Source organism: Pristis pectinata, chromosome 13, assembly GCF_009764475.1.
Source record: "Pristis pectinata isolate sPriPec2 chromosome 13, sPriPec2.1.pri, whole genome shotgun sequence".
Classification (NCBI taxonomy): domain Eukaryota; kingdom Metazoa; phylum Chordata; class Chondrichthyes; order Rhinopristiformes; family Pristidae; genus Pristis; species Pristis pectinata.
Genome location: NC_067417.1, coordinates 47,857,106 through 47,883,976, shown reverse-complemented (window position 1 = coordinate 47,883,976; position 26,871 = coordinate 47,857,106). Strand labels below are relative to the sequence as shown.

Here is a 26,871-nt window from a genome sequence, read left to right as displayed (position 1 = left end):
ACAAGACCTCAGATTACACTGAAGTTCTTCAAGATGGGCTACTGGTCTGGGATGTCTTCCAGCACTTCTAGTTGTTTATAATTGAATGTTCAGATAAACAAGTCGTGCATGCAAAAGCAGAATTCCAATGTTAAAAACAATTTCCAAATTCCTGAAACCTTGCTGCAAGGACGACGCTTCAGTAATAAAAAAAATCCCAAGTATATCCCTGCCAAATCTCTTTAATGCTCAGCCTAAAGACTAACAACGACCAGCAAAATCACAGCTAACTGCCTCAACAAATTCTGAAATTAAAATCACTTGGCCACAAGAAATGTATTTTCAAACTGTAGTTAAACTGCCTATTATTTCAACAATTAAATGGGAGGAGGGAAGAAAATGAGCTGAATCCTGCATCTCAGCATTACTCTTCTCCCTCTGTTAATCCAAATATTTATCTCTGTCTGCAATGCAACAACTGAGAATCCTCAGCCCTCTGGGACAAAACATTTCATTGATCCATGATCCCAAATAAAAATGGAAGGCAGACACATTTGCATTTATACGGTGCCAATAACACCCATTTTAGGAAATCTCAAAGCGCTTTGTAGTACATTTGAAATGTAACAAACACGACAGACAATTTGCAGAGAGCAAGCAGTGAAACCTGGCATGGATATAACGGTCAGATAATCTGTTGAAGTAATGTTAATTGAGGGATCAGTGATACCCGTTACATTGGTGGTAACTGCAAGAAAATTGGGTAAGGTTACTTCAAAGAAAATTATTACTCTAAAATTATTTATAGATTATATACTCACATACACAACTTGTGCAAACACACTTATGCACTGATGCATTCCTATCAGGTTAGGTTTTAGTTGATTATTTTCACAGAGAGATTCAATATATTCAACATACAAGATAATGGCCCTTCCCCTCAAAATAATGCCATGCTATCCCTCATATCCATGGGAGAGAACAGACAAAGCACATTTTACCGATTCATTTGAAAAACAGCACTTCTAAATGTGCAGCCTTCCCTCAGCGCTGCACTGCAGTGCAAGGCCAGATTATTAGGCTCACCCATCTGAATGGGGACCTGAACTGCACTATCTAATTGAAGGCACGTGTGCTACCAATTTATCCACAGCAGACCATGACCCTGACAGCTATCACCTCAACAACCTCCTCTGTTATCTCATCAAAAAATTCAACAGGTTAGTCAAAGGCAATCTTCCTTTAGAAAGTAACCCATTCTTTCTCTCACAGAATGAGAGATTTGACGACAGGTCGTCAACCCAAATTGTTAACTCTTTCTCTGCCCACCAATAGTGTCTGACCTGCTGAATATCGACAGCACAGCCTGTTTATATTTCGGATTTCTAGCACCTGCATCTTTTTGTTTTATCATACTCTCTCTCCAACTCTAACTTCTCTGTGCGACTAATCTTTGATTGTTTCTAAAACCTCCCCAACACCAAGAGACACTCTACCTATAGGACAACTTTTTTATAGTCATGCTCAACGGCACCAAGGTCCCTCAGTTATCCTCAATGGCTTTGCTAATACTAATCCCTCAATTAACTTTATTCAAGATTATCTGTCACATAATCTACTGCAAACTATCCTAATCTTCTCTGTTCTCCTCCCCACTAAAGATAATGATGTAACTCTAACCTTTCTGAGGTCAGGTTATTCACCTGACATGTTAACTACTTCCTTCTCCCCAGGTTCTGCCTGAACAGCTGATTAATTCCAACACAGTGTAAGAAGGGAGTAGGTACGTCTGTTATTTACCATGTCCATATCTTAACAATCAAACACCTCTACTGGAAACACAGGAGACTGCAGACGCTGGAATCTGGAGCAACACACAATCTGCTGGAGGAACTCAGCGGGTCAAGCAGCATCTGTGGTGGGGGGTGGGGGTGGAAGGAAATCCTGATGCAGTGTATCACCCTGAAACGTTGACAATTCCTTTCTCCTCCACAGATGCTGAGTTCCTGCAGCAGATTGTTTGAAACACCTCCACATTATTTGTAAAGAGAAAAAAAACCCTGCAGATGCAGCAGATCTGAGATAAAAACAGAAAATCCTGGAAGTACCCAGCAGGTCAGGCAGTATCTGTGGTCAGGGAAACAGAGGTAACTTCTAAGGTCAGAGGTTCCCTGTCAGAATTGGGAAAGAGAGGAAACAAGTTAGTTTTAAGTTGCAGAGAGGATGGGGAAGGGATGTTCCTGCCGTTCTGATGGGCATTTCACAGCTTTTACATGCTCCTTTGACAGAGGAAGAGGGAGGGTGGGGGAAGAGGGAGAGGAAGAGGGAGGGCAGGGCAGAAGAAGGGGAGGGCGGGGGGTTGGAGGACGGAGGGGAAGGGCAGGGGGAGGGAGAGGAAGACGGCGGGGAGGAGAGGGGCGGGGAGAGAACGAGGGCAGGGGAAGGCAGAAGGAGGGCGGGGGAGAAAAACTAATTTTGAGGAAGAATAATGACTTAGGCATGTGGGAAGACAATAGAACAGAACTTGAGAGACGAGGTGACAAATGCAAGTGTGTGATAGGAACACAATAAGGAACAGACTGTGTGGCCCCAGAGCCAGTCCCGTTCTTCAGTACCACTTCTGACCCTCTACCTCGCCCACTTTCATCTGTTTGTTTCCAAGAGTCTAAGCCTTGACTGAATAACCTCACGGTTGGAGAATTCCCAAGATTCGCAACCCACCAAGAAGTTTCTCATCTCAGTCCCAAAGGAATGCCTCGTTCTCTGACACCCTGCCCCCAGTCCTAGATTCTGCGGCCTGAGCACACAGCTTTTCGACATCCATCCTGTCAATTCCTTGCAGGATCTTGTGCATCACTTAGAAGTGTGGAAAACTGCAACACGAGAAGATCTTTCAGCCCTGCTCCACTGAAGAACACAGTCATCGCTGATCGTCCACTTCAGTTCCCACCGATTCCTCGTATCCCTTCATCCCTTTGGGAGAATGAAATACATCCCCCTTCTTCTTGGATATATAACTTGGCCCCGACCGTCCTCTTTGGTGGAGAATTCACCACCATCTGGGTGAAATAGTTTCTCCTGATCTTCATTCTAAATAGTGTACCCATATTCTGATGCTTGGTTCTGGACTCTCGTGCCATTTGGAATGTCCTCTCTCGTCTGCCTGGTGCTGTTAGAATTTTAAGGGTTTCTATGAGATCTCCTCTCAATCTTCTGTACTCCAATGGATAACAGCCCAAGAGACCCAATCTCTCCTTATCTGTCAATCTGGCCATCCCAGAAATCAATCCAGTAAACCTCTGTTGCACTCTTTCCATTGCAAGGACATCCTTCCTCACATAAGGAGACCAAAACTGCAGATGTGGTCCCTCAGGTCTTGTTCAGGTGCAGCAAGACAGCGTCGTTCCTGTACTCAAATTCTCTTGAAATGAAGGCTAACGTACCGTTTGCCTTCCTAACAGCTGACTGCACCTGAACGCTTGTATTCGCTGGCTGGTGTACAAGGACACCCTGGTCTCGTTGCACCTTCCCTTTTCACAATCTATCACCATGCAGAGAATGAGATATCCTTACCACGCAGTCTTCCTGTTTTTAGACTTAACTGCACATTTATCCACAGTAAACAGCATCTGCCATGAATTTGCCCTCTTACCCAATTTGTCTTGGTGATAGCTCTTTTTTAAAGGGTCAATCCTCATTCTGCTGAACCAGGGACAAAGGCAAAACCTACTGAGGCTCTTCTCATAGTACAACACCTTCATCCCTGAAAGCAATTCAACAATCAAACCAGTCAGCTGCACCACTACTACACATGTATACCTCCTTTGGTCGTACTTAGGGCACTTCAGCTGTGGTCTCACCAAATCCTGTGCAATCTCACAGAGTTATACAGCGTAGAGACATGCCAAACAAGTTGCCTACCTGAGCTGGTCCCATTTCCCTGTGCTTGGCCCATATCCCTCTAAACCTTTCCTATCCATGTACCTGTCCAAATATCTTTTAAACATTGTAATTCTGCCCATGTCTACCACTTCCTCTTGCAGCTTCTTCCATATGCCCACCACTCTCTCATGAAAATGTTAACCCTCAGGTCCGCTTTAAATCTTTCCCCTCTCACCTTAAACCCATGCACTCTAGTTTTAGACTCCCCTACCCTGGGGAAAAGACTGTGACCCTCATGATTTCATATACAAGTTTCTTACTCTTGTTCTCCACCTGACTCAGGACAAAAACTACCACGCCACTCCATGTTTACTTTCTGCCGTGCGTGAACCCACTGCCTCCGGACACCAGCATTTGCTGCTGTTTCACCATTTAAAGTACATTCTGAGTGAAAGTGAAGTGTAGGAATGTGATGCAGAGAGTACGAAATGACAGGCTCAGTGTGGGAGCTTGGAGAGACGAGTAACTTGCTCTGACCAATGCAAGAGATACCAGCACTCAGGAAATATTCTTCGCAGAGTGCAAGGTAGGAGAAAGCACTGAACCCGATCTGATACCACTGGAACACGAGCAGTCCATGATCTCCTTACTCTTGAACCAGGAGTGCTTTAAATTTCACTTCATAGAGTTAGGGTAATACAGCATGGAACTGGGCACTCCAGCTCAACTGGTTTATACCGACCAAGGTGCCCACTTAAACTAGTCCCATTTGCCTGCGTTTGGCCCATATCCCTCTCAACGTTTCCTATCCACGTACTTGTCCAAATGTCTTTTAAATGTTGTGACCGTACCTGCCTCAACTACTTTCCCTAGCATTCCACTCTCTGCGAGAAGTTGCTGTTCCTCAGGTCCCTTTTAAATCTTTCTCCTCTCACCTTAAATCTAAAACCCTCTAGTTTTTGGTTCCCTTTCCCTGGGAAAAAGACTGTGTGCATTAGAACATAGAACAGTACAGCACAATACAGGCCCTTCGGCCTACAATGTTGTGCTGACCTTTAAACCTCGCCTGAGACTATCTAACCCCTTCCTCCCACATATCCCCCTATTTTAAATCCCTCCATATGCTTATCTAGTAATCTCTTGAATTTGACCAATGTACCTGCCTCCACCACCGCCCCAGGCAGCGCATTCCATGCCCCAACCACTCTCTGGGTAAAAAAACCTTCCTCTGATATCTCCCTTGAACTTTTCAGCCATTACTTTAAAGCCATGCCCTTTTGTATTGAGCATTGGTGCCCTGGGAAAGAGGTGCTGGCTGTCTACTCTATCGATTCCTCTCAATATTTTATACACCTCTATCATGTCTCCTCTCATCCTCCTTCTCTCCAAAGAGTAAAGCCCTAGCTCCCTTAGTCTCTCCTCATAATCCGTACTCTCCAAACCAGGTAAATCTCCTCTGCATTCACCCTGTCTATGCCCCTCATGATTTTACACATCTCTATAAGGTCACCCCTCAGTTTCCTGCATTCCAAGGAACAAAGTCCTAACCTGCCCAACTTCTCCCAATAACTCAGGCCCTCGAGTCCTGGCAACATTCTCATAAAAAAATTCTTTCATGAACTATCATTCTGGGTAAATTCCTGCTGAACATTTTCCATTCTGACATCTGCTCCCTTGCTAACGTCCTCCTTCAGCTCATTTCTCACAAAGACTCTCAGTTCATTAGTTTACTTATTCTCTAACAGCAGAAAAGCTCTGAGATTTGATGAGATGCCAGACCTGATGCCCTGCACTGCCCCTTGAGAGCGTTAACTTGTTGAAAAGAAACTGGTTAATCATGCGTTAAAATAGCACCAAAAGCAGATGACAACTTTATCGAGAGAATGAGACATCCTTATCCAGCTTGGGAAAACAAAACTTTTATCAATTATTCACCCTCACTGCTGCACATACACAGTGAAACTGTTAAAAAGCTTTAACTGAAAAGCAACTTGTATTGGCTGCGAACAACTTGATGAAAGCTTTGGTGCCCAGTGTGTATGGGCTGGGTGTGCCTGAAGGCCATTGGGTGCAATGTTAAATGGTCTTTAATCAACAGAGTGGGTGTGTGTTACTATAATAAAAACAGAAAATTCTGGAAATCCTCAGCATCTGCGAAAAGAGGAACAGAGTTAATGTTTCAGGCTGAAGAGTCCTAGTCAGAACTGTGGGCTACTGCAAATGATGCTCGAAGTCAATGGACACTGTGCAAGACAGAATCAGGAAGGGATGAGGGGCATTATCCAAAATGTTCAAATGACCTTGTATGACAGGCGGGAAAAGACCCCTTGAGCTATCTCATGGGCACAATGGCTGAAGCACAGGTACTAGCTGCTCCTGGGAGAGAGGAAAGTGAAAATCCAGAATCCAAAAATCCTTCTCTACACCAGTGGGTGAAAACACTTGATACTGGAAGTGGAAATGGGTGCTTATACCCAAGTTTTGCTTCTTATCCCTGGGCTGCACCTCACACACAAGACTTGTTTGTTTAAGGATGCCTGCCTCTTCACGACAAGGTTTCATTGTACGATCCGGGGCTGAGAATGCTCTGTGATCACTGGCTTTGCGTTCCGATGTGCTACGCCAGGATTAATCTCATACCTTTGAACGGTGGTTTCTGAACTCTTGTAGTTTTGCTTGAATTGTTACATATACGCCAGGAGAGCAATGGTTATTGGTTTAAAAAGTGAGCAACTGAAGCAGTCGCCAAGATAAAAGTATAGAGTTCAAGATTTGTTTTAATCTACACATGAACTGTGATGGGACACGACTGGGACACAGGACAGTGTATATGGATGGACTACAGACCTGCACTGCAAAGTCAAGGAACCAGACGCGTGGATAAAAGATACTAAATATTTGCCTTTTTACCATGTGTATATATTTTAGTTACTGCTCTTTGCTAACTCGTCGTCTCCACTTAGTGTACTTATCTTTCCCATTTAGATTTTCTCACATCTGGAACTGTCTTTTAACATCTTGTACGACCAACTGTTTGCTAGTCCCATTTTGCCCAAGTTTGACCTCTTCCTCTCTCACTCCAAAACTCTGGAATGCTTTTTACTCAAGTCATTAATTCAAGGAGTGTTGCTTTGCCAGAAGTGGATCTTCATGAATTTGCCTGTTATGGTCTGTGTTACAAATCCAATGGTATTTTACAAGCAAGGGCTTCCTCCTGATGTTCTTAACAACATCACCAGTGACAGATCTCCTGTTGCAGAACCTTGCTGTGATTACATTAGCTATTTTTTCTCCTTCTATCACAGTGACTATATTCCAGAAGTAACTACTTGGCTACAAGGTGCCTTGAGACACAAGGTGTGAAGGAAGTGGAAAGTATTCCCTTGAGAGATACTTTGCTCGACTTCTCTTGTGCACAATATGGTGGTCACAACTACTGCACAGAAACCTTAGCCAAGGTGAAACAAATCTAAGGAAACCATCCCATACTTATGCAAGTCATTCCTTACACCTTGTCTTAAGCATTTGCCCAGCTTGGAGTCATACAGCACGGAAACAGGCCTTTTGGCCCAACTGGTCCATGCTGACCAAGACACCCATCTAAGCTCGTCCCATTTTGCCCGCATTTGGCCCACATCCCTCACAGTAGTGTAGGGGCAGGCACGGTAGTGTAGTGGTTAGCGTAATGCTATTACAGCGCCAGCGACCTGGGTTCAATTCTGGTCACTGTCTGTAAGGAGTTTGTACGTTCTCCCCGTGTCTGCGTGGGTTTCCTCCGGGTGTTCCGGTTTCCTCCCACATTCCAAATTATGTACGGGTTAGGAAGTTGTGGGCATGCTATGTTGGCACTGGAAGCGTGGCGACACTTGGGGGCTGCCCCGAGAACACTCTGCACGAAAAGATGTATTTCACTGTGTGTTTCGATGTACATGTGACTAATAAAGAAATCTTATAAACCTTTCGTATCCATGTACCTGTCCGACTGTCTTTTAAATGTTGTTAACTTGTAGCCCCTCCCACACGGTAGGTGATGGAGGGGCTTGGAAAAAGTTAAGAAGGGTTATGAGAATGATAACTAAATAAACCAGTTACAGGCTGTCCCCGGGTAATGAACGGGATCTGTTTATACAAACATCCTTAAGTCAATTTTGTCTCTAAGTCAGAAAATACACAAAAATCACTCGTTACTATACCTTCACAGGATTGTAATGAATGGCATTGAAAGCACACAAGACTGATTTGAAAGAACAATTACTAAAAGTGGAGTGCGAGGGAGAAGAAACTAGTTCTGCTGTTCAGAGGAACGAACGAATGTACGTACATCAGACTTTTGAAATTAATAATATTATGGGAGCTCGTTTGTGTGTAGTGGTGTCCAGAAGTTGGGCGTTTGTAACCCAAGGACAGCCTGTACTTAAAGAGTGAGTCTATTTAGCTCAGTATGGACATCAAGGCAATCAAACAATGGTCTGTGAAATAATGAAAGCACAGGATTGCCTGACCTGTAGCTAATTTAAGTTTGATAAATTAGACATGGGTATGCACTTCAATCACACAAATAGAGAAAGAAAGCAAATGTTTTGCTTTTCTATTTTTCCTTCCAGAGAGTGGTGCAGCTCTGGAATGTGTTGTTGCCTACAAACTCTCTACGAGCCTTCAACCAGGCTGTTCTCGACTGGAATGTACATTGCAACATATGGGAAGTGAGCAGTCATGTTCAATGCAGTCTTGGAATGGACCAGCTGGTCTCATCCCATCTTCCCAACAGCTGGGGATGGGAACATGGCAGATCTTTTTGCTCTGAATGAGATTTCTGCATGCTCTGCGCACAGTAGTTTAAAATACATCCTCCCTCACTTCAATGAGAGATGACTCCAGTCATCTGGTAACTTGGCCATCTGATGTTCAGCACTCCATTCTCATGTCGACTTGTTATTACGGAACACAGCAGTTAAGTCATTTGACCAGTAATCCGCGAGCTTGAACTAATGATTCTGAGAAACAAGTTCAAATTCCACCTGGCAGCCGGGGAATTTTAATTCAGTTAATGAAACTAATCTGGAATTTATAAAGCTGGTATTAATAAGATTGACCATGAAACAACTGACTTGTGGTAAAATGGTAATAATACATTTAAACTCCTTGTGGACTAATTATTGTTTTTAGTAACTAAGTGGGTCAAGTCCCGAGTCCAGGAATGCCAGCACAGAATCTGGACTGATGCTCCAACGTGGTCCCGAGGGAGTGTGACACTGCTGGAGAACTCTTCTTTAAAAGGAGACTTCCAGCACTGGCCCAGCTGCTCCCTCAAGCGGATGGAAAAGATCCGAAAGGTCGGGATTTCAAAAGGAGCAGGGGAGTTCTCCCCGCCGACCTGGCCACAGTAAGTAGCCCCGGCATCATCATCAAACTCGTTGGTCGTGGCACTTTTTTTGCGTGGGATCTTGCTGTGCACAGATTGGGCTGCCAGGTTTTCCATTACTGCAGTAACCACACTCCAAGAGTAGTGTAGAACTCCAATAGTCCGGTATCCTATTGTTTGGGAATGAGCCCAGCAAGTGAGCTGGAGGGACAAGAGTGCGAGTAGGGTGTCCAAGCAGAGCCAGAGGTCTGGACTGAAGGCCGGGTGTGCAGCTGAAGTGGTGTCATCGGTTGGGGGTGGGGGGGAGCATCAGGCGCGCGAGCAGGTCTGCGGCCAGACACGGGGTCCAGAGTGCCTGTACGTTTCTGCCCGTCTTGACAGGCTGCAATCCACAAGCAGGAACCCGCTGGGTTCTATTCCCCACTCCCCTTACACACACCAGGTAAAATTCATGAAACCACTGCGTAACATGTAAAAGAAGTGAAATTAAACTGTGATTGGGTATTAGCAGAATAACCTCCAATAGTCTGGAAGTTATGCCAGTCTAATACTGAGGGCACTGGATTATCAGATTTTTGGTATTGGTATTGGTTTATTATTGTCACTTGTGCCGAGGTACAGTAAAAAAACTTGTCTTGCATACCGATTGTACAGATCAATTCATTACACAGTGCATTGAGGTAGTACAGGGTAAAAACAATAACAGAATATAAAGTAAACTACACCACCTTACATTCTGGGCTCCAGAGTATCGGGCAGCTCTTGGAAGCGTTGTACTCAGAGCCTTGGATCATCTGTACGCGTGTTGGAAAATTGTGAGCTACAGGGAAATGCATTGCAGGTGGACAGTGAGGTGCAAGGTCATAACAAGGTAGATTGTGAGGTCAGGATTTTACTGCACTCATTGGTTGTGAAGTATTTGGGAAGTCCTAAGATCACGGCACTCACTTTAAATTCAGTTAAATTGGAAATACACCTTTCAGTCTGTGCATGTTGATGGGACAGTTTATAGTTTTCCTGCCCTTTAAGAGGCATTCCTGAAATCCCACAACACCGACAGGGAACACAACTGGACTGGAAGGTTGTTACAATGGCCATGTCCTTGAGCACAGGTGGAACAGGGAACTGGATACAGGGATATAAGTGGGGCAGGGGAGGGGTATGGGATTGTTTTGTGAGCCAGCAGAGAGTCAAGGGGCTGAATGGCCTCTTTCTACGTCACGAAGAAATATAAAATAAGCAGCGATGGGCTGGCTACCCCGAGTGAGTCAGTTTGTGCTGTAACTACCAATGCTATTTTTATATACGTACAGTGGAGAAGGAGCGAGTGTGGTGGACCAAACTTCATACCAAAGTGCTGCTTGGATCACATGGGGGTGATGATTATTACGATCTCGGTGGGAAACGTGTTCACTCACAATTTTCCAACACGTACAGATGATCCAAGGCTCTGCGTACAACGCTTGCAAGAGCTGCCTAATACTCTGGAGCCCAGAATGTAGTTGGGGGGGTCATTTCTTCGAGGTTCATTACTGAGGAACACTGCCTGAGCAGAAGGAGGGATCTTGACTCGGTATTTAAACATTTTACATCTGACTTTCAGGCACTTAGTGTTGATACTGGGTGCAAACAGTAGAGAACATTCAGTTCCCCTGTGACATCAGGGAAGTATAACATTCGCAAAAATGTTTAAAAATAAAAACAAATCCCATGTTTAATTTTCTATTCAGTGTTTGAAGTAGGAATGTTGGCCACATGAATAGTCATATTGAGGCTCTTACTCTGTAGCACTATTACATAACAGCATTAAGCCAACTTTCAGAACATCACCTTGGAAACAAGAGAAATTCAGTGCTCCAAGAGCAATAATTTTGTCCAAATATTACATGCTGTCCCCTTTCCCTGATACTAATTTGCACTTCAGCAGTGCATAATAAGCAGTCAAAATCTTTCATCGTCGGAACAGGGTCAGCAGTTTGTCCATAGGTACAGTTTCTGTCTTTATAGAAGATATAATGAACAATTCTCTCATTGTGGTACCTTTGCCAGCTATTCTCAGGTATATCTTTGGTGGACAATACGGAATAGGAACTGTTGCTCAACAAAAGGGGAATTGTACGAGGATGAAGAGAGCTCTGAAGGTTCAGACACATAATTCCTTGAAGGTACATGTCCAAAAATCTGCATCTTTTCCCCCCCACGATGCTTTTCATAATGAATGGATTGTCCCACACACCTTTCACAGAGCACTTCACACACGTGCTATACAAATGCCAGTTACACAACAGTCGATTTGTGCACAGCAAGGTTTCCACAAATAGCAGGTCTGTTTTTAGAGGGGAAAGGCGAGAATCCTTGAAAAAGCCGCAAGATCTTTCGCATTCGTCTGGGAGGGCAGAGCAGACCTTGGTTTAACATCTCATCAGAAGAAGGCCCATTTTCTGGACACTGCCCTGAAGTGCCAGGCTAAATTATGTGCTCAAGACTATGGAATGGGACTTGAATTTGTGACCTGGTTGGGTGTGGAGTGTGCTGACAGCAATCCATGGCCTGGATTTGTGCAGGTACATAAGCCAGCGGCAGAAAAAGTCAACTGCATTTTGGGTTTTATAGAGACATGGAGTACAATCATTCAGTCATAGGTACTGCATCATGCAGTATTTTTGTCAGTTCAATCAGGGAGATTGTTCAGTGCAGATTCAGCAGAGTGACAGTGAAGCTGGGGTCTTTTTCATTAGCAGGAGACACATGGAATACAGGGAATACCACTGGAGCAGGGAGCAGTAAGGGGAGTACTGCTGCACTCAGCGAGGCTCGGAGAAAGGGATTTTGCAGAGGGTGACCATGGAATAGCAGAGGCAAAGACCCCTGTATCTTGTAAGGACACACTGGATTAATATTACAAGCAAGAACAAATAGAGCGGAGAGGAAGAACGCAGACAGTGCAATTAACTTCTGTTTCCTTCAAGCAAACATATGACGTGACAAATGACCTTCCACCGTGGCCAAAACAAAACCATAAAAGCATTCTGCTGTTCTCTTCCATGGTTCTGTAGTTCAAATTGCGTCAACTGCAGTTTGGGTCTGTTTAATTGTCTTGTTTTTCCAATTATGTTTGGCGATACCACCTGTGCAGTTTAGCAGGAAGTGTGCCAACACATTGAGAAGGTTGGTCCAACTGGTTTTCAAAACCATAAAGTCTGCTCTTTTCATTGTTTATTTTTTGTCTGGAGCGGCAGAGAAGCTAACATCGAACAGAGAACTGCTCAGAGTAAGCAGCAGCATATAAACTGCACTCCACCTCAAGCAAGGCCATTGTCAGGTCTAGGCAGGACAACTGATGGTATGCATGATACCTCTCACCTATCCCTGTCATAATCAGTCTCATGCTGATTGACTAAGTTGTGCCTTCCATTGGCTGAGCCTGTCTGACAAATGTCGACTTCTGCTGGGGAACAACCTCTCAGGGATAAACAGCACTTTGTGTGTCATGAAATGACTTTTAATTAGTTCCGGCTCTTCCCTGGGTTACGAACACCTGACTTATGTACAAGCTCCTAACATATAAACAAACATTCGGGAGACCAGCAGGATGGATTCGCCAGCTGCTGCGGGGCTGCAGGCATCTTCTGCCATGTGGAAACTCGGCTCGTGGCTGCGTTTCCGACTTGCAAACTGTTTGGGTGACGAATAGTTGTCGGGAACGGAACCCTGCTGTGACTTTGGTAGGAGCTGTACTCATTTCCAGGAATGCCATTGGCATGCCAGAACTTATTGCCCGCCCCGAATTGCTCTCGAGATGATGATGGTGTGCCACCTAATTGAACAGCTTCAGCCCTTCTTCCGAAGGTAGCCCCATGATCCCAGGATTTAGACCCAGTGGCAATGAAGGAGCAGTGAGATATTTCCAGGTCAGGATGGGGTGCAACTTTGAGAGGGATCTGCAGGTGGTGGTATCCCAACACACCCTCTGCCCTTCTTACTGGTAAAAGTCATGGGGTTGGGAGGTGCTGTCATTACAGCCCGGGCATTTATAGCTGCGCATTTCGTAGATGGAGTGGGCTGCTTAATAAGATAAGATCTTTATTAGTCACATGTACATCAAAACACACAGTGAAATACATCTTTTGTGTAGGGTGTTCTTGGGGCAGCCCACAAGTGTCGCCACGCTTCTGGTGCCAACACAGCACGCCCACAACTTCCTAACCCGTATGTCTTTGGAATGTGGGAGGAAACCAGAGCACCCGGAGGAAACCCACGCAGACACGGGGAGAACGTACAAATTTCTTACAAGCAGCGGCCGGAAATGAACCGGGTCGCTGGCGCTGCAATAGTGTTACGCTAACCTCTACACTACTGTGCCTGCCCATCCTGGTGGTGATGTGCTTCTTGAGAGCTGCAATCATCCAGGCACGTGGAGGCAGTTTCATCACACTCCCATCTTGTGACCCGCAGATGGTGGAAAGGCTCTGGGGTGTGAGGAGGTGAGTTGCTTTCTATAAAGGTACCCAGCCTCCGACCTGCTTTGGTAGCCACTCTTATGCGGCTTACCCAGCTGGTGAATGGCGACTACCCAGAGTGGAAAACTGGACGATGGGAACACCACTGAATGCTCAGGGTACGTGTTTTGGCTGTCTCTTGCTGGAAATGGTGGTTTTGTGGCACAAACTTTACTTCTCACTCGTCAATCCATGCCTGAATGTTATCTGGGTTTTTCTACAAGTATGGTCTGTTTTATTCGCTGAGGAGGTACGAACGTAATTGAACATCGTGCGTTAATTGTGTCTGAGCCTATACTGCAGTCATGGACCATTGACTTCTACTGCCATTACAGCTGAGCCATAGGTGGACCTCGGCCAGCGGGAATCACCAAACCCGAGCAAGCCGTCCCTTCTAAATCCACGCGCTCTCGAGACCCATTGTCACACTACGACCACGTCACCAAATTCAGCACAAATTGCAAATCAAACTGGGCATCGTCCCAATCCACATTACTGGGTAAACTCAGCACGAGTAGAGGCTTGGAAATAAATGGCCTGGTGAAGAATGTTAGATTCCATATGGTATTGGCACCAAAAAATGAGTTGTAAATTCTACCAAAGGATTTGGTCTGAGAGGGACCTGGTAAATACCTGAAGCTATTCATATCACACGTGGAATGGAATCCAGATAGGGAAAAGGGCAGTGAAGAAGGTATGCGGCATGCTTGCCTTCATAGGTCAGGGGATCGAATGTTGAAGTTGCGATGTTATGTGGTAACTTCACAAAATATTGGTCATGCTGCAAGGTACATAGAACATAGAACATTACAGCACAGTACAGGTCCTTTGGCCTACGATGTTGTGCCGACATTTTATCCTGCTCGAAGATCTATCTAACCTTCCTTCCCACATGGCCGTCCATTTTTCTGTCATTCATGTGTCTACCTAAGAGTCTCTTAAATGTCCCTAATGTATCTGGCCCCACAACCTCTGCCAGCAGTGCATTCCACACACCCACCACTCTCTGTGTAAAAAACTTACCCCTGACATCCCCCCTTATACCTTCCTCCAATCGCCTTAAAATTGTGTCTCCTCGTGTTGGCCATTGTCGCCCTGGGAAAAAGTCTCTGATTGTCCACTCGATCTATGCCTCTTATCATCTTGTACACGTCTATCAAGTCACCTCTCATCCTCCTTCTCTCCAAAGAGAAAAGCCCGAGCTCACTCAACCTATCCTCATAAGGCATGCTCTCCAATCCAGGCAACATCCTGGTAAATCTCTTCTGCACCCTCTCTAAAGCTTCTACATCCTCTCTTTAATGAGCCGACCAGAACTGAACACAATACTCCAGGTGTGGTCTGATCAGAGTTCTATGGAGCTGCAACATCACCTCGCGGCTCTTGAACTCAATACCACGACTAATGAAGGCCAACACTCCATATGCCTTTTTAACAACCCTATCGACCTACGTGGCAACCTTGAGGGATCTATGGACGTGGACCCCAAGATCCCTCTGTTCCTCCACACTACTAAGAGTCCTGCCATTAACCTTGTATTCTGCCTTTGAATTCGATCTCCCGAAGTATATCACTTCACACTTATCCGGGTTGAACTCCATCTGCCACTTCTCAGCCCAGGTCTGCATTCTATCCTGTTGTAACCTCCAGCAACCTTCTACACTATCCACAACACCACCGACCTTTGTATCATCAGCAAACATACTAACCCACCTTTCCACATCCTCATACAAGTCATTTATAAAAATCACAAAGAGCAGGGGTCCCAGAACAGATCCCTGTGGAACACCACTGGTCACTGACCTCCAGGCAGAATATGCTCTATCTACCACCACCCTCTGCCTTCTATGGGCAGAGGATGGGTACTGTGTGGCATTCTGGTTGCCACACTATAGAAAGGATGAGGGTGCAGAGGAGGTTCACCATGATGTGGCCTGATTTGGAGGACATTAGTTATGGGGAGAGATTGGATTGGCTGGGCTTGTTTTCCCTGGAGTGGAGGAGGTTGAGAGGAGTACCTGACAGGAGGTATTTAAAATTATAAGTATAGATAGGGTAGATATTCAGAACCATGATAGGGCTATCATAAACGAGAGGGTATCGGTTTAAGATGAGAGGAAGGAGTTTTAAAGGGGGTCACAGGAGACTGCAGATGCTGGAATCCGGAGCAAAAAAACAATCTGTTGGAGGAACTCAGTGGGTCGGGCAGCATCTGTGGGGGGAGGAGGAATTGTCAGGTTGGGACCCTGCTTCAGGACTGAGAGTGGAGAAGGGAAGAAAGCCGGTATAAAGAGGTGAGGGGGACAGGTGAGGCAGGGGCTCATTGGTGATAGGTGGACCGAGGAGGGGCGAAGGATGACGGACAGACGGACCAAGGTGTGGGAGGGGGTGGAGTCAGGGGAGGCAGGCAGGGGGTGTGATAGGTGGAAGCAGACAAAGAAAAGGCAGGGCAGGTGGAGCCACATGGGGGCAGAGGAGGGTGAAGGTGGACACATCTGCTGGAAGGTGATAAGTGGGAACACAAAGACTACCAGTGCTGGAATCTGACACGTAAGAAAGGTGATAAGAAAGAACGTTTTAAAGCGGATTTGAGGGGAAAGTTTTCTTACACAGAGAGTGGTTGGCATCTGGAAATCACTGCCAGAGGAGGTGGTGGAGTCAGAGACAATTACTACATTGAAGAGATATTCAGACAGGCACTTAAGAGAGGGCATAGATGGACATGGACCCAATGCGGGCAAATGGGAGTAGTGCCAATGGGCCAAAAGGTTGGCATGGACTTGGTGGGCCGAAGGGTGTTCCTGTGCTATATGACTCCATGACAAGCAGCTGAAGCTTTTTTAGTCTGAACTGTATTCTCATTTCTCATGCTCTTCTGTAAGCAATGTACTCTTTTCAATCATGAAACTCACTGGAGGAATGTAATGGCCATCAGATTTTGGCAGCTGTTTTTTTTTGAACTTTTATCTCCCTGTGACAGAAAGCTCTTGGCTTCATCCCAGACCCTTCCCCAAGTGCCGACCCTGGACCTAGATTCTCCCATTGGAACCTTCGCAGGGTGAATTATGCTTACAGAGGAAAATAAAGGAACTTTTCCCAGTTGGAATAGACAGCATTTCAGAGAGAAGAAGTGCATGTGGCCCAGGTCAGATGAAGCTCACATCACTGACGGCCCCCTGAACTGGCAACAGTTCTCTTGTGGAACACAAGGTCATGACAACCCACATATTCCAAGGTTAACTGCACAAGTACACACAGCACTCAGGGAACGACCATAGTACACCCAGGTTAACAAGACCCCAGGAGTCAAGGCACACACTATCAACAGGGCAATTATTCTAAAGAGAGAACTTCTTCAGAGTAATTGCCCTTGAGGAAATGCTGGAAATACTCAATAGGTAGCACGTGTAGAGAGAGAATCAGTTAATGTATCGGACTGGTGACCTTTTAATGAATTTGCACCGACAAAATGGCATAGTGTCGTGACCATAACCTGGTCATTGACTGCAGGAAGGGGGGTGGTGCACATGCTTCTGTTTACATCAATGGCGCTGAGGTCGAGAGGGTTGAGAGCTTCAAGTTCCTTGGATTGAACATCACCAATAGCCTGTCCTGGTCCAACCACGTGGATGCCACGGCCAAGAAAGCACATCAGTGCCTCTATTTCCTCATGGGGCTAAAGAAATTTGGCATGTTCCCTTGGACCATCACCGATTTCTAAAGATGCACCAAAGAAAGGATCCTATCCCGATGCATCACGGCTTGGTATGGCAACTGCTCTGCCCGAGATCGCAAGAAACTGCGGAGAACTGTGAACACAGCACATCACAAAAACCAGCCTCCCCTCCATGGACTCTAGTCTACACTTCTTGCTGCCTCGGGAAAGCAGCCAGCATAATCAAAGACCCCTCCCACCCCGGTCATTCTCTCTTCTGCCCCCTTCTATCAGGCAGAAGAGACAAAAACCTGAAAGCACGTACCACCAGGCTCAAGGACAGCTTCTATCCTGCTATAAGACTATTGAACGGTCCGCTGGATAAGATAGACTCTTGACCTCACCATCTACCTCAGTTTTTCACTGTACCTCAGTACATGTGGCAATAATAAACCAATTTACCTTTGATCCCCAGACTGTGTGTGTTGGGTTGCTTCTGCACCCCAGACCTAGGGAAAAAGGAAGGGGGTGAAACAACCTGCCAGCATTTCTGATCGATTGCCACCTTGTCAGCAATTATGCACATACAGCCCAGAACACGTGAAGGCCATTCAGCCCATCTCAACCTATAATCTGGCAAGGCAGAGGCTCCTATCACCGTTTCCGAAGGTGTGGAAAAAGCTCCTGTCAGTAGAATTTCTGTAACCTTATTCCAGGAAACAGCAGGAAGTCAGAGGGAAAGGACGTACAGGAATGGGAATGCGAAGGGCATAAAGTTGGGGAGATTATGGAAGCAGGAGGAACAGAAGGTCCCATCTGCCCTCCCTTATTTGGTTCCAGGCTCCCACCTTCCTCTCCTATCAGATTCCATCATCTGCAGCCCTTTGTTGCCTCCATCTCTCACCTCCTGGCCTCTGTCACTGTTTCTGCTCTGCCCCATCCCTCACCTGGATCCACCCATCACCTGCCAGCTCTTGCTCCACCTCTTCCCTTCACCTTTTTATCCTGGCCAACGTCCCTCTGTATTTCAGTCAGTCCATTTCCCTCCACAGATGCTGCCTGACCTGCTGAGCTCCTCCAGCATCTTGTTTGTTGGACAGAAGGTATATGAATTGAAAGCAGTGGGGATGATGGATGAAGAGGAAAAGATACTGTTAAATTGACGTTTAAAATTCAAGTTAAAATGTAAGATTCAGGTTTTTGCAACATCAGGGTTTTTTTATAGCATGTAAAATTAAACTTAACAAAATACTGAAAAAATCTGCTTCAGAAATAGAGGAATCTCTTCCCCACCAACACAGTGATTTCTTATCAACTTGAATGCAAATGACTGAAATGATGGTGAAAGCCAATTTGGTAGCAACTTTGAAAAGGCATTTGGATACACAGCAAAAAAGGAAGCACTTGCAGGACTAATGGAGAGTGGTAGAGCTGGAATAAACAGATAATTCGTTTATAGGTACAACAGACAGAATGGGCTAATTCTGTGCTGGAAGAGTTTAAGAACGGTCAGGCTTAGTACACTTCCGTCAACATGAGACTTGCATTATTTCTTCAAGTCCCCGACATTAATAAACTTTCCCAGTGTTAGGTGCCTTCTGACAACACCTTCTGAATAATGAAGGGTCTTTGACCAGAAGCATTAATTCTGTTTCTTTTTTCACATGGAATCTTTCAAAACAGCGCAGCATATTCTGCACCTTATCTTGATTCCAGGATGTCCTGAATAAAAGCCTAAACCTGCTGAGCAGTTCCATCATTTTACTGATTTTATTTCAGATTTCCAGCTTCTGAGGTTTTTTGATCTTCACCTTCACAATAGCGGAGTGCAGACAGCTTCTCATATGCAGTGACATCCTCCTTATTTCCTTACCACCCAGTTTGTGGCCCACCATGACTTCAATCACCAACAGTGGTTTCACACCAACCTGTCCCTTACTCCTAGCCCTCCTCTCTTGTGTGGGGAAGAATCCTCGTTGACTCATGTATCAGCTTCATTAGAACAAAAGGAACTGCTGAGGGGTGAGAATAAAATGGACAAATACAGACAAAGTTGACAGGATGTTGTGAGGAACATGGAGGTCATGGAAACAGAGAACTGTCACATCAAAACTGCAACTGACTGAAGATATTAGTCACATAGAATTTAAAGTTACTTTGAACATGCAGAGTTTTGCTAGACTTTCCACCGTTCGAAAGGATGGAAATGGGAGGCAATTTTGGAGGTGTCAATCGTAAACCAAATTCTGCAGATCCTTTAACCAGGGGAATTAAACATGTTGAGGAATCTCCAGGGTCTAACAGCCTGTAAAAGGTGCAGGTTAAGAAACGGATCAGATTGTTTTCTCCGAGTCTGTAATTTCCTGGGGCTTATTCCAGCTGCTATTTTTAGCTTTGTAATGTGAGAAAGGAAAACTCTCTCACTGGAATCTGAAGCGAGCAATGGCAGGCTCATCTTGTTAAACTAATGGGGTCTCTTACCCAGACAATCAGCAGCTGGTGCATTCACCAGGAGGGCGGAGGGGGAAGAAAAATGTTGAGAGAGGCAAAAAGGCAGCCTGTAAAGTGGAAGCAAACTGTGAACATCCCCCTGTGTAGTTTATTTGCACAAAGATGAAATGCAGTGAATTATATTCACTGCATACACTAAAACTAAATAGGGTGAAGAATTCTGAGCAAGAATGCTCTGGCAGAAATTACAATCACTTTATTATAGTGACTGGGAGGATAGGGCAGACATTTTCCATCAGCTGTGCCAGAACTCTCAGAGGCTGCGCTCTTTCCCTTCCCCCAAGGATTGCCAAATTTAGTCCAGTGATTACTTCACCAGACTCCAAAACAAAGCAGAGCAACATCTCCCAACTGCTCAAATTGCCCTTCTCCTAATGGAATGTAAAAATGTTCCCAAGGGATCCCACAGTGAATTTGTTTTTTTCCCCAAATTATAGTGGAATCAAACTGTTTAATTATTATCTATCGTCCTAATGCTCGAGATCGAAAAGAACAAATTAACCACATAAATTCTCACTAGATCGATACACGTTAAGACACAAATTACAAAGCGCTGCATGTGGCAGTTTTTGTTCTGTGTCACGAGGAGGTTGACTTCTGCTGTTAGTTCAGGAGGTTAGGAAATTAAATATAGTTAACATTACTTAAATATGGCTTTCTAAGTCTCCGAAATTTCCATTCTCACATGCATACAGATTACTGTTGTCATCGCATGGGAAAAAGATGATCAACGGAGAGTTTTTCTCCTTGAGAACATTAACCTGACAATACTTGGATCATCTCTTCAAACATTAGTTCCTGGGGTTTAGTCCAAAGAAGGCAGTGTTGACACCCTGAGCAACAGAAAGTGCAAAGGAATGTAACAGAACAGAAACAGTCCCAAGCTGTGGGAGGGGGGGGGGATGGATCATTTCAGAAGGGGAGGGGGGGAGAGAGAGAGGGGGCCGGGAGAGAGGGAATCAATTTCAGAAAGCAGTGTGGTACATTCATACTTCGTGGGGGTCTGGGATAAAGAGGCTGATGATATTGTATCAGCATCAGAGCAGCTTGGTGAGACACTGGCGTTACAGCACTGGGCTTGGTAAATGAATCCAACAGCAGATCACAGCTTCCACATGGTTTCAAGGACTGTTTGTATTTGGGCCAAAGGGAGATAACACAAATATACTTTTCTGAAGGATCCCTGGCCAGCTTGTTAACCAAACCATCTTATGTGCACAACATATTAGTCAATATTCTGATGAGAGGGCCCTGCCTTTAACAGGTGGCATTAGCTCAGTGTTTCCAGAGTGTGTCATCTTAACCAAGGACTTTGATAGCCCATCATGTTGAGATGGTTCAACCATTAAGCTGCACCTTATTATTCCAATATTCTGTGCAGAGCCGATCCTGCAATAAACTAACAGTTAGCCCAAGGTGCTGAGAGGATCCCATTGAACTGGGAGGATGGCTCAATATTTTGGCAGTGTCCTAAAAGTGACGTCCAATTAACCCACTTCACTCAGGGAATGACCCTGTGGCATGAACTGGTTGAACAGCCATTCTGGGTTCAGTGCTTTATAGCTCCCCGACACAGTGTTCATGACTATTAGGCACAGTGGGCTCTCTTTACGCAGTGGGGTAATGAGCTGCCCATTTATGGTAGGACCTTTGCAACACCATACACGGGGCTAACAAGAAGCAGATGAATGGTTTAGACTTTGATCTTCCTGCACGATTGGATTGGGAAGATCCTTTGGCTCCCCATTGGTGCTTAACAAGGGACAAGAGCTGTCAGGGACAACATAACCTCAACTTATTTGCTGTTCCGTCGAAGGGGCTCAACCCAAAAGATGCCACTGAAGGTGGTGTCTCCAGTCTTGGATAATTTTCCAGTTTCAAATTTTCAGCTTTAAAATGACATTCGAAATTCACCTCCCTTCATTCTTTTGGCATCCTTGGCTTGGAGCTAACTTCACCAAATGAAGTATTGGTATTGGTTTGTTATTGTCACATGTTCCGAGATGCAGTGAAAAGCTTTTGTTTGTGTGCCATCCAGGCAGATCATACCATACCCAAGTACATCAAGATAGTAAAAAGATAACAGAATGCAGAACATAGTGTTGTAGTTACAGAGAAAGTGCAGTGCAGGTAGACAAATAAAGTGCAAGGGCCACAACAGGATAGATCAGGAGATCAAAAATTCATCTTTAGTGTCTGAGGGGTCCATTCAAGAGTCTGCTAACAGCAGGATAGAAGCTGTGGGAAGATACCCACTGCCCCATGGTGTGTACTCTCTGTAGTACCACTGGCACCAAACACATTAGAAGCTGAACTTTTGTTATTATGTAAAATAGTTTAACACAACATAAGAATGTTAAGCAAACCAAGATGTAAATATATTCTCCAGCATTTGGTGCCAAGTATTTTTATTGCCATTAAACATTCTTAGTTTATCTATACTTCCATTTGACCTAAAGGGCTTGGACATCAGATATGAGCCAGCGCTAGACTTCCCCAGTGTATACTGGAGAAACTTATTGCAGCCCAGGGGCCACACTTCCTCCAGCTTCCAGATACAATAAACTGGCTTCAGTGCCCCAGGGTGCAAGTAAGGCAAATAAATAAAAACAGCCAGGCTTCCCAGTCCTGATGGGTATTCAGCAACTCCTGCAAGGTTCCACGTTTGCAATAGGGCAAGAAACTGGTTGAGAAATTCTCCTTCTGCACAAATCAGCATCTAATAATTTGTGTGCAGACTTGATCTTCCTGCATTTCCATGAGGAGCAAAAATAATGGGCACAGGTGGAGACATGGAGACTGCGGACGCTGGAATCTGGAGTAACACGCAAACTGCTGGAGGAACTCAGCGGGTCAGGCAGCATCTGTGGGTGGGGAAGGAGTTGTCGATGTTTCGGGTCGAGACTCTGCATCAGGACTGAGAGTGGAGAGGGGAGATTGCCAGTATAAAGAGGTGAGTGGGAGGGGTGAGATGGGGGCCGGTAGGTGATGGGTGGACAGAGGAAGGGTGAGGGATGACCGGAGATGGAGCCAGGAAGAGGAAGGGGAGGAGTGGAGTTGGGAGACAGAGGCAGGTGTGCGATAGGTGGAGGCAGACAAGGAAATGGCTTCATTGGCCCTTATTTTGTTGTCTGCTTCCACCTATCACCTACCGGCCCATCAACCCTCTCCCTCTCCTCTTTGTAACATCCATCTTCCCCCTCCATTCAAAGTCCTGATGCCGGGTCCTGACCCCAAATGTCGACAAATTCTTTCCCTCCATCAATAATGTTCGAGCTGCTGAGTTCCTCCAGCAGATTGTCGCGAGTGGGTGTTGGTGATCGTTGTTGCTGTATAGTACAGCAAAACTTCACTCTTATGGTTTCACCCTCCTGGTAGGGTAAGTGCATTCAGCTTGTCTTCCTTGTTTCTTAACAATTTGATTCTAGGACACTACCTAATGAGTACAGATTATCCATGTTTCCATTCATTTTTATGCATCTTGGCCTTCCCTGCATACTCCTTTCAATATTCAAAGCCACCTTTAAGGAAACACTGCACTATCCTTTGGATGAGAGTATAATCAGAGGTTCTGCCTGCTATTGCAGATGGACACAAAGGGTCCCCTTGGCACCAGTCAAAGAGCAGGGAACTCCTGTTGTCCTCAGCAATGTTAATCCCGAAACACTGCAAAATGGCTGCCACAATTCTCGACAGCCGTGACTGCATTGTATTGGTTGGGATATTCGAAAGAGATGAAAGGTACTTTAAAGACAGTGAATTTATCCAATGTTTCCTTTGGAATTGGGATAGCTAACATCTAAGTAAAGCTCTCTTTTGAAAAATTATTTCTACAACAGTTAGGAGAAATACGGTCACTGAGTAACATTCAGATCTGGTTCCAAGTCATCACCACTGTTCCAAGGACACACTGCCCTGACACAGCAAACCAATCCTGCTGCTCAGTTCCCCACTTTGCTTCACAGTGGACTGGGAGCTCTCAGCCTCACACTGAGTCAAGGAATAAGCAGCAGAGACGACGCATGAGGAAGAGGCCTACCACCAAAACCTAACAAAGCTCGCACTTATACCCATCAGCATATAGTTTTTTTTTCCCAGGCCTTCTTAGTGGCAGTGAAACACAGAGCAAAAAGGGCAAGTCTTCTTTCACAGGGAGGAGTCATACAGCATGGAAACAGGCCCTTTGGCCTGGCTGGTCCATGCCGATCAAGAGTCCATTCTAAGCTCATCCCATTTCCCTCCAAACCTTTCCTATCCATGTACCTGTCCAAGTACCTTTTAAATGTTGCTAACGTATCTGCCTCAACCACTTCCTCTGGCCCATTCCACATACTGACCACTCTCTGGGTGAAAAGGTTGCCCCTCAGGTTCCTATTAAATCTCTCCCCTCTCCCCTTAAACCTATGCCCTTTAATTTTTGATTCCCCAACCCTGGGAAAAAGACTGTGCGCATTCACCCTATCGATGCCTCTCATGATTTTATACACCTCCATAAGATCACCCCTCATTCTCCTACAGTCCAATAAATAAAGTCCCAACCTGCTCAACCTCCCTCCATAACCCAGTCCCTCGAGTCCTGGCAACATCCTCATAGATCTCCCTCTGCACTCTTTTTCCAGCTTAATGGTATCTTTCCTGTAGCAGGGTGACCAAAACTGAACAAAACATTCCAAATGTGGCCTCACCACCATCTTGTACAACTGCTACATAACATCCCAACTTCTATACTCAATATAGTTGGTTGAACTCCTGTGCATAGCAGCTTCATCCATACTTATGTTTAATATTTCACCCCCCACCACCCCACAGTATATCATATTAAGCATGCACGAAGCATGCAGATCAGAGACCCAGTAGTGACTCAAACCTTGCCCTGCATGCACGTGGTTCAATTTTAATTCAATAACAGTACAGTCAAGCCCACTTTCACAGATCTCTGAATTTATCCAATCCCCTGTTGAGCCATTAGTAACAATTAACTCTGCGATACATCAGTCTAGCTTCTGTTCAATAAATTGGCTTTGGTGCTTTTCAATCAAGCTTGTTCCTTTATATAATGGAGGCATCATTGTGAGTCGGTGTAAAGGATGGAGTTTGAGATTTAATGTTGGTCTCCACAATCAAGTGGGATTGACTGTAACGTGCAAGAGAGTGAAAAGGCACTGGGTTGTGGGAGGAAGGAATGGACCGCGTGGTACAGAAGAGTTGCAAATATCGGCCCTCTTAGCGGCAGTGAGACACACAGAGCAGAAGGGGCAAGTCTTCCTTCACGGGGTGAGGGATGGATTTGCTGGGAAGGCAAAACCAGGGCGGGGTGGAGTTTAAATAAAAAGTCACCCAACACTTCTTGCACAGCGGAGAACCCAATTTAACAACAGCATTAAGAGGGGCCTAGAGCCCCTGTCTGGCATCTCTAGCTGGTCAAGTGGCCCGTGATGTGGGGGGAACCTGGGGAGGGAAAAGGAGAGTGAATTAAACACGGGTGACGGACAACTGGAAGACATGGACTTCCTCCCTGCACGTATTCCCAGAGTGAGCTGGTTGTCCACGGGGAAGGGTGATGTGCACACTGAGACCCGCCCCACCAATCCCAGCTGTGTCCCTCCCTTCCCGAGGGGGAAACGCTGCTGGTTACTCACGTGGTTCGCATCAGCTCGGGGTTGGGCACACACTGCAGACGTTGGGAGAGGAGCTGGAAGGCCTTGCTCTGAGGCAGGAGCATGAGAAGTCCGTACAGGGCCTTGATCAGGTAGGGATTGTTCTCAACATCGAGGAGCTGCAGCCGCAGATCTGGGAGGGAGGATAGGAGATTGAATGAACAATGGTGGTTTGTACCTGGGCATGACATTCTGCAATTGGAGACTGTTTCAGGTAATCAGGGACAATTTGACTCCAAGCCACATGGAGGAGTATTAGGTCTATATTATTGGTCAATGAATTCGGCTTTAAGGAGCAGCTTAGAGGACGAAAGAGACAGAGGGAATTCTGACGCCCGGGTCCTTGGCTGCTAAAGGCACGGCTGACAAGATATCTTTATTAGTCACATGTACATCGAAATGTACCTTTTGCGTAGAGTGTTCTGGGGGGCAGCCCGCAAGTGTCGCCACGCTTCCGGCGCCAACATAGCACGCCCACAACTTCCTAACCCGTACGTCTTTGGAATGTGGGAGGAAACCGGAGCACCCGGAGGAAACCCACGCAGACACACGGGGAGAACGTACAAACTCATTACAGACGGCGGCGGGAATTGAACCCGGGTCGCTGGCGCTGTAATAGCGTTATGTCTCAGGATGGTCAGCAGGCAGGAATGAAGAGGTGGAGGAGTTCATGGAGGTCCAGGTACAGGCAAAATTAATTCAAAGCACTGCTGTCAGTGGAGCAGCAGCAATCGGGAACCAGGACAGAAATCCATCAGCGGCTATATCCCCCCTCTCCCCTTTAATCGGTTTATAAATTTATTTATTCATTCACAGCAGACAGGGGCTGTTGGTAGGGGCAACACTTGCTGCCCATCCTCAAATTGCCCTTCAGCTAAGTGGGTAACCAGACCATTTCAGGGAGAAGTTCATCACCTTGTCTCGGGTCTGGAACTGTATGTAGTCTGAGCCGGGCGAAGGTGGCAGATTTCCTTCACTGCTGGCCATTATGTGAACTAGATCTTTATGACAATCTGGCCTTACAGTCACCGTTATTGATACAAGCTCTTTAATGCCAATATTTGTTAAATTAATGGAATTTAAGTTCCCCAGCTGTCATGATAGAATATGAACTGGTCTCCAGATCATTAGTCTGTCCTCCATATTACCAGCCCTGTTACAAATGGGAACAGTAGCCTGGAGGTGACATAACTGGATTAGGAGAATGAGTTCTTCACTGTTCATCCAGGGACTGAAGTTCACGGCAGCTGCGGAATACAACTTCAAGGAGCCAGATGAATACAGAATTTCTAAAATTAAACTGGTCTCAGTAACAGTAACCGTGAG

The 26,871-nt window shown here is 45.6% G+C and overlaps 1 protein-coding gene across 1 annotated transcript in view; it reads right to left on the bottom strand.

The window, feature by feature from the left end:
- The window catches only part of vac14 (vac14 homolog (S. cerevisiae)), a 300,909-nt gene that overhangs the window by 18,270 nt on the left and 255,768 nt on the right, over nucleotides 1–26,871 (bottom strand). Inside the window, exon 19 of the mRNA XM_052028507.1 lies at nucleotides 25,528–25,678. Coding sequence (XP_051884467.1) covers nucleotides 25,528–25,678 — 151 coding nt within the window. The remainder of the gene's footprint in view (nucleotides 1–25,527; nucleotides 25,679–26,871) is intronic.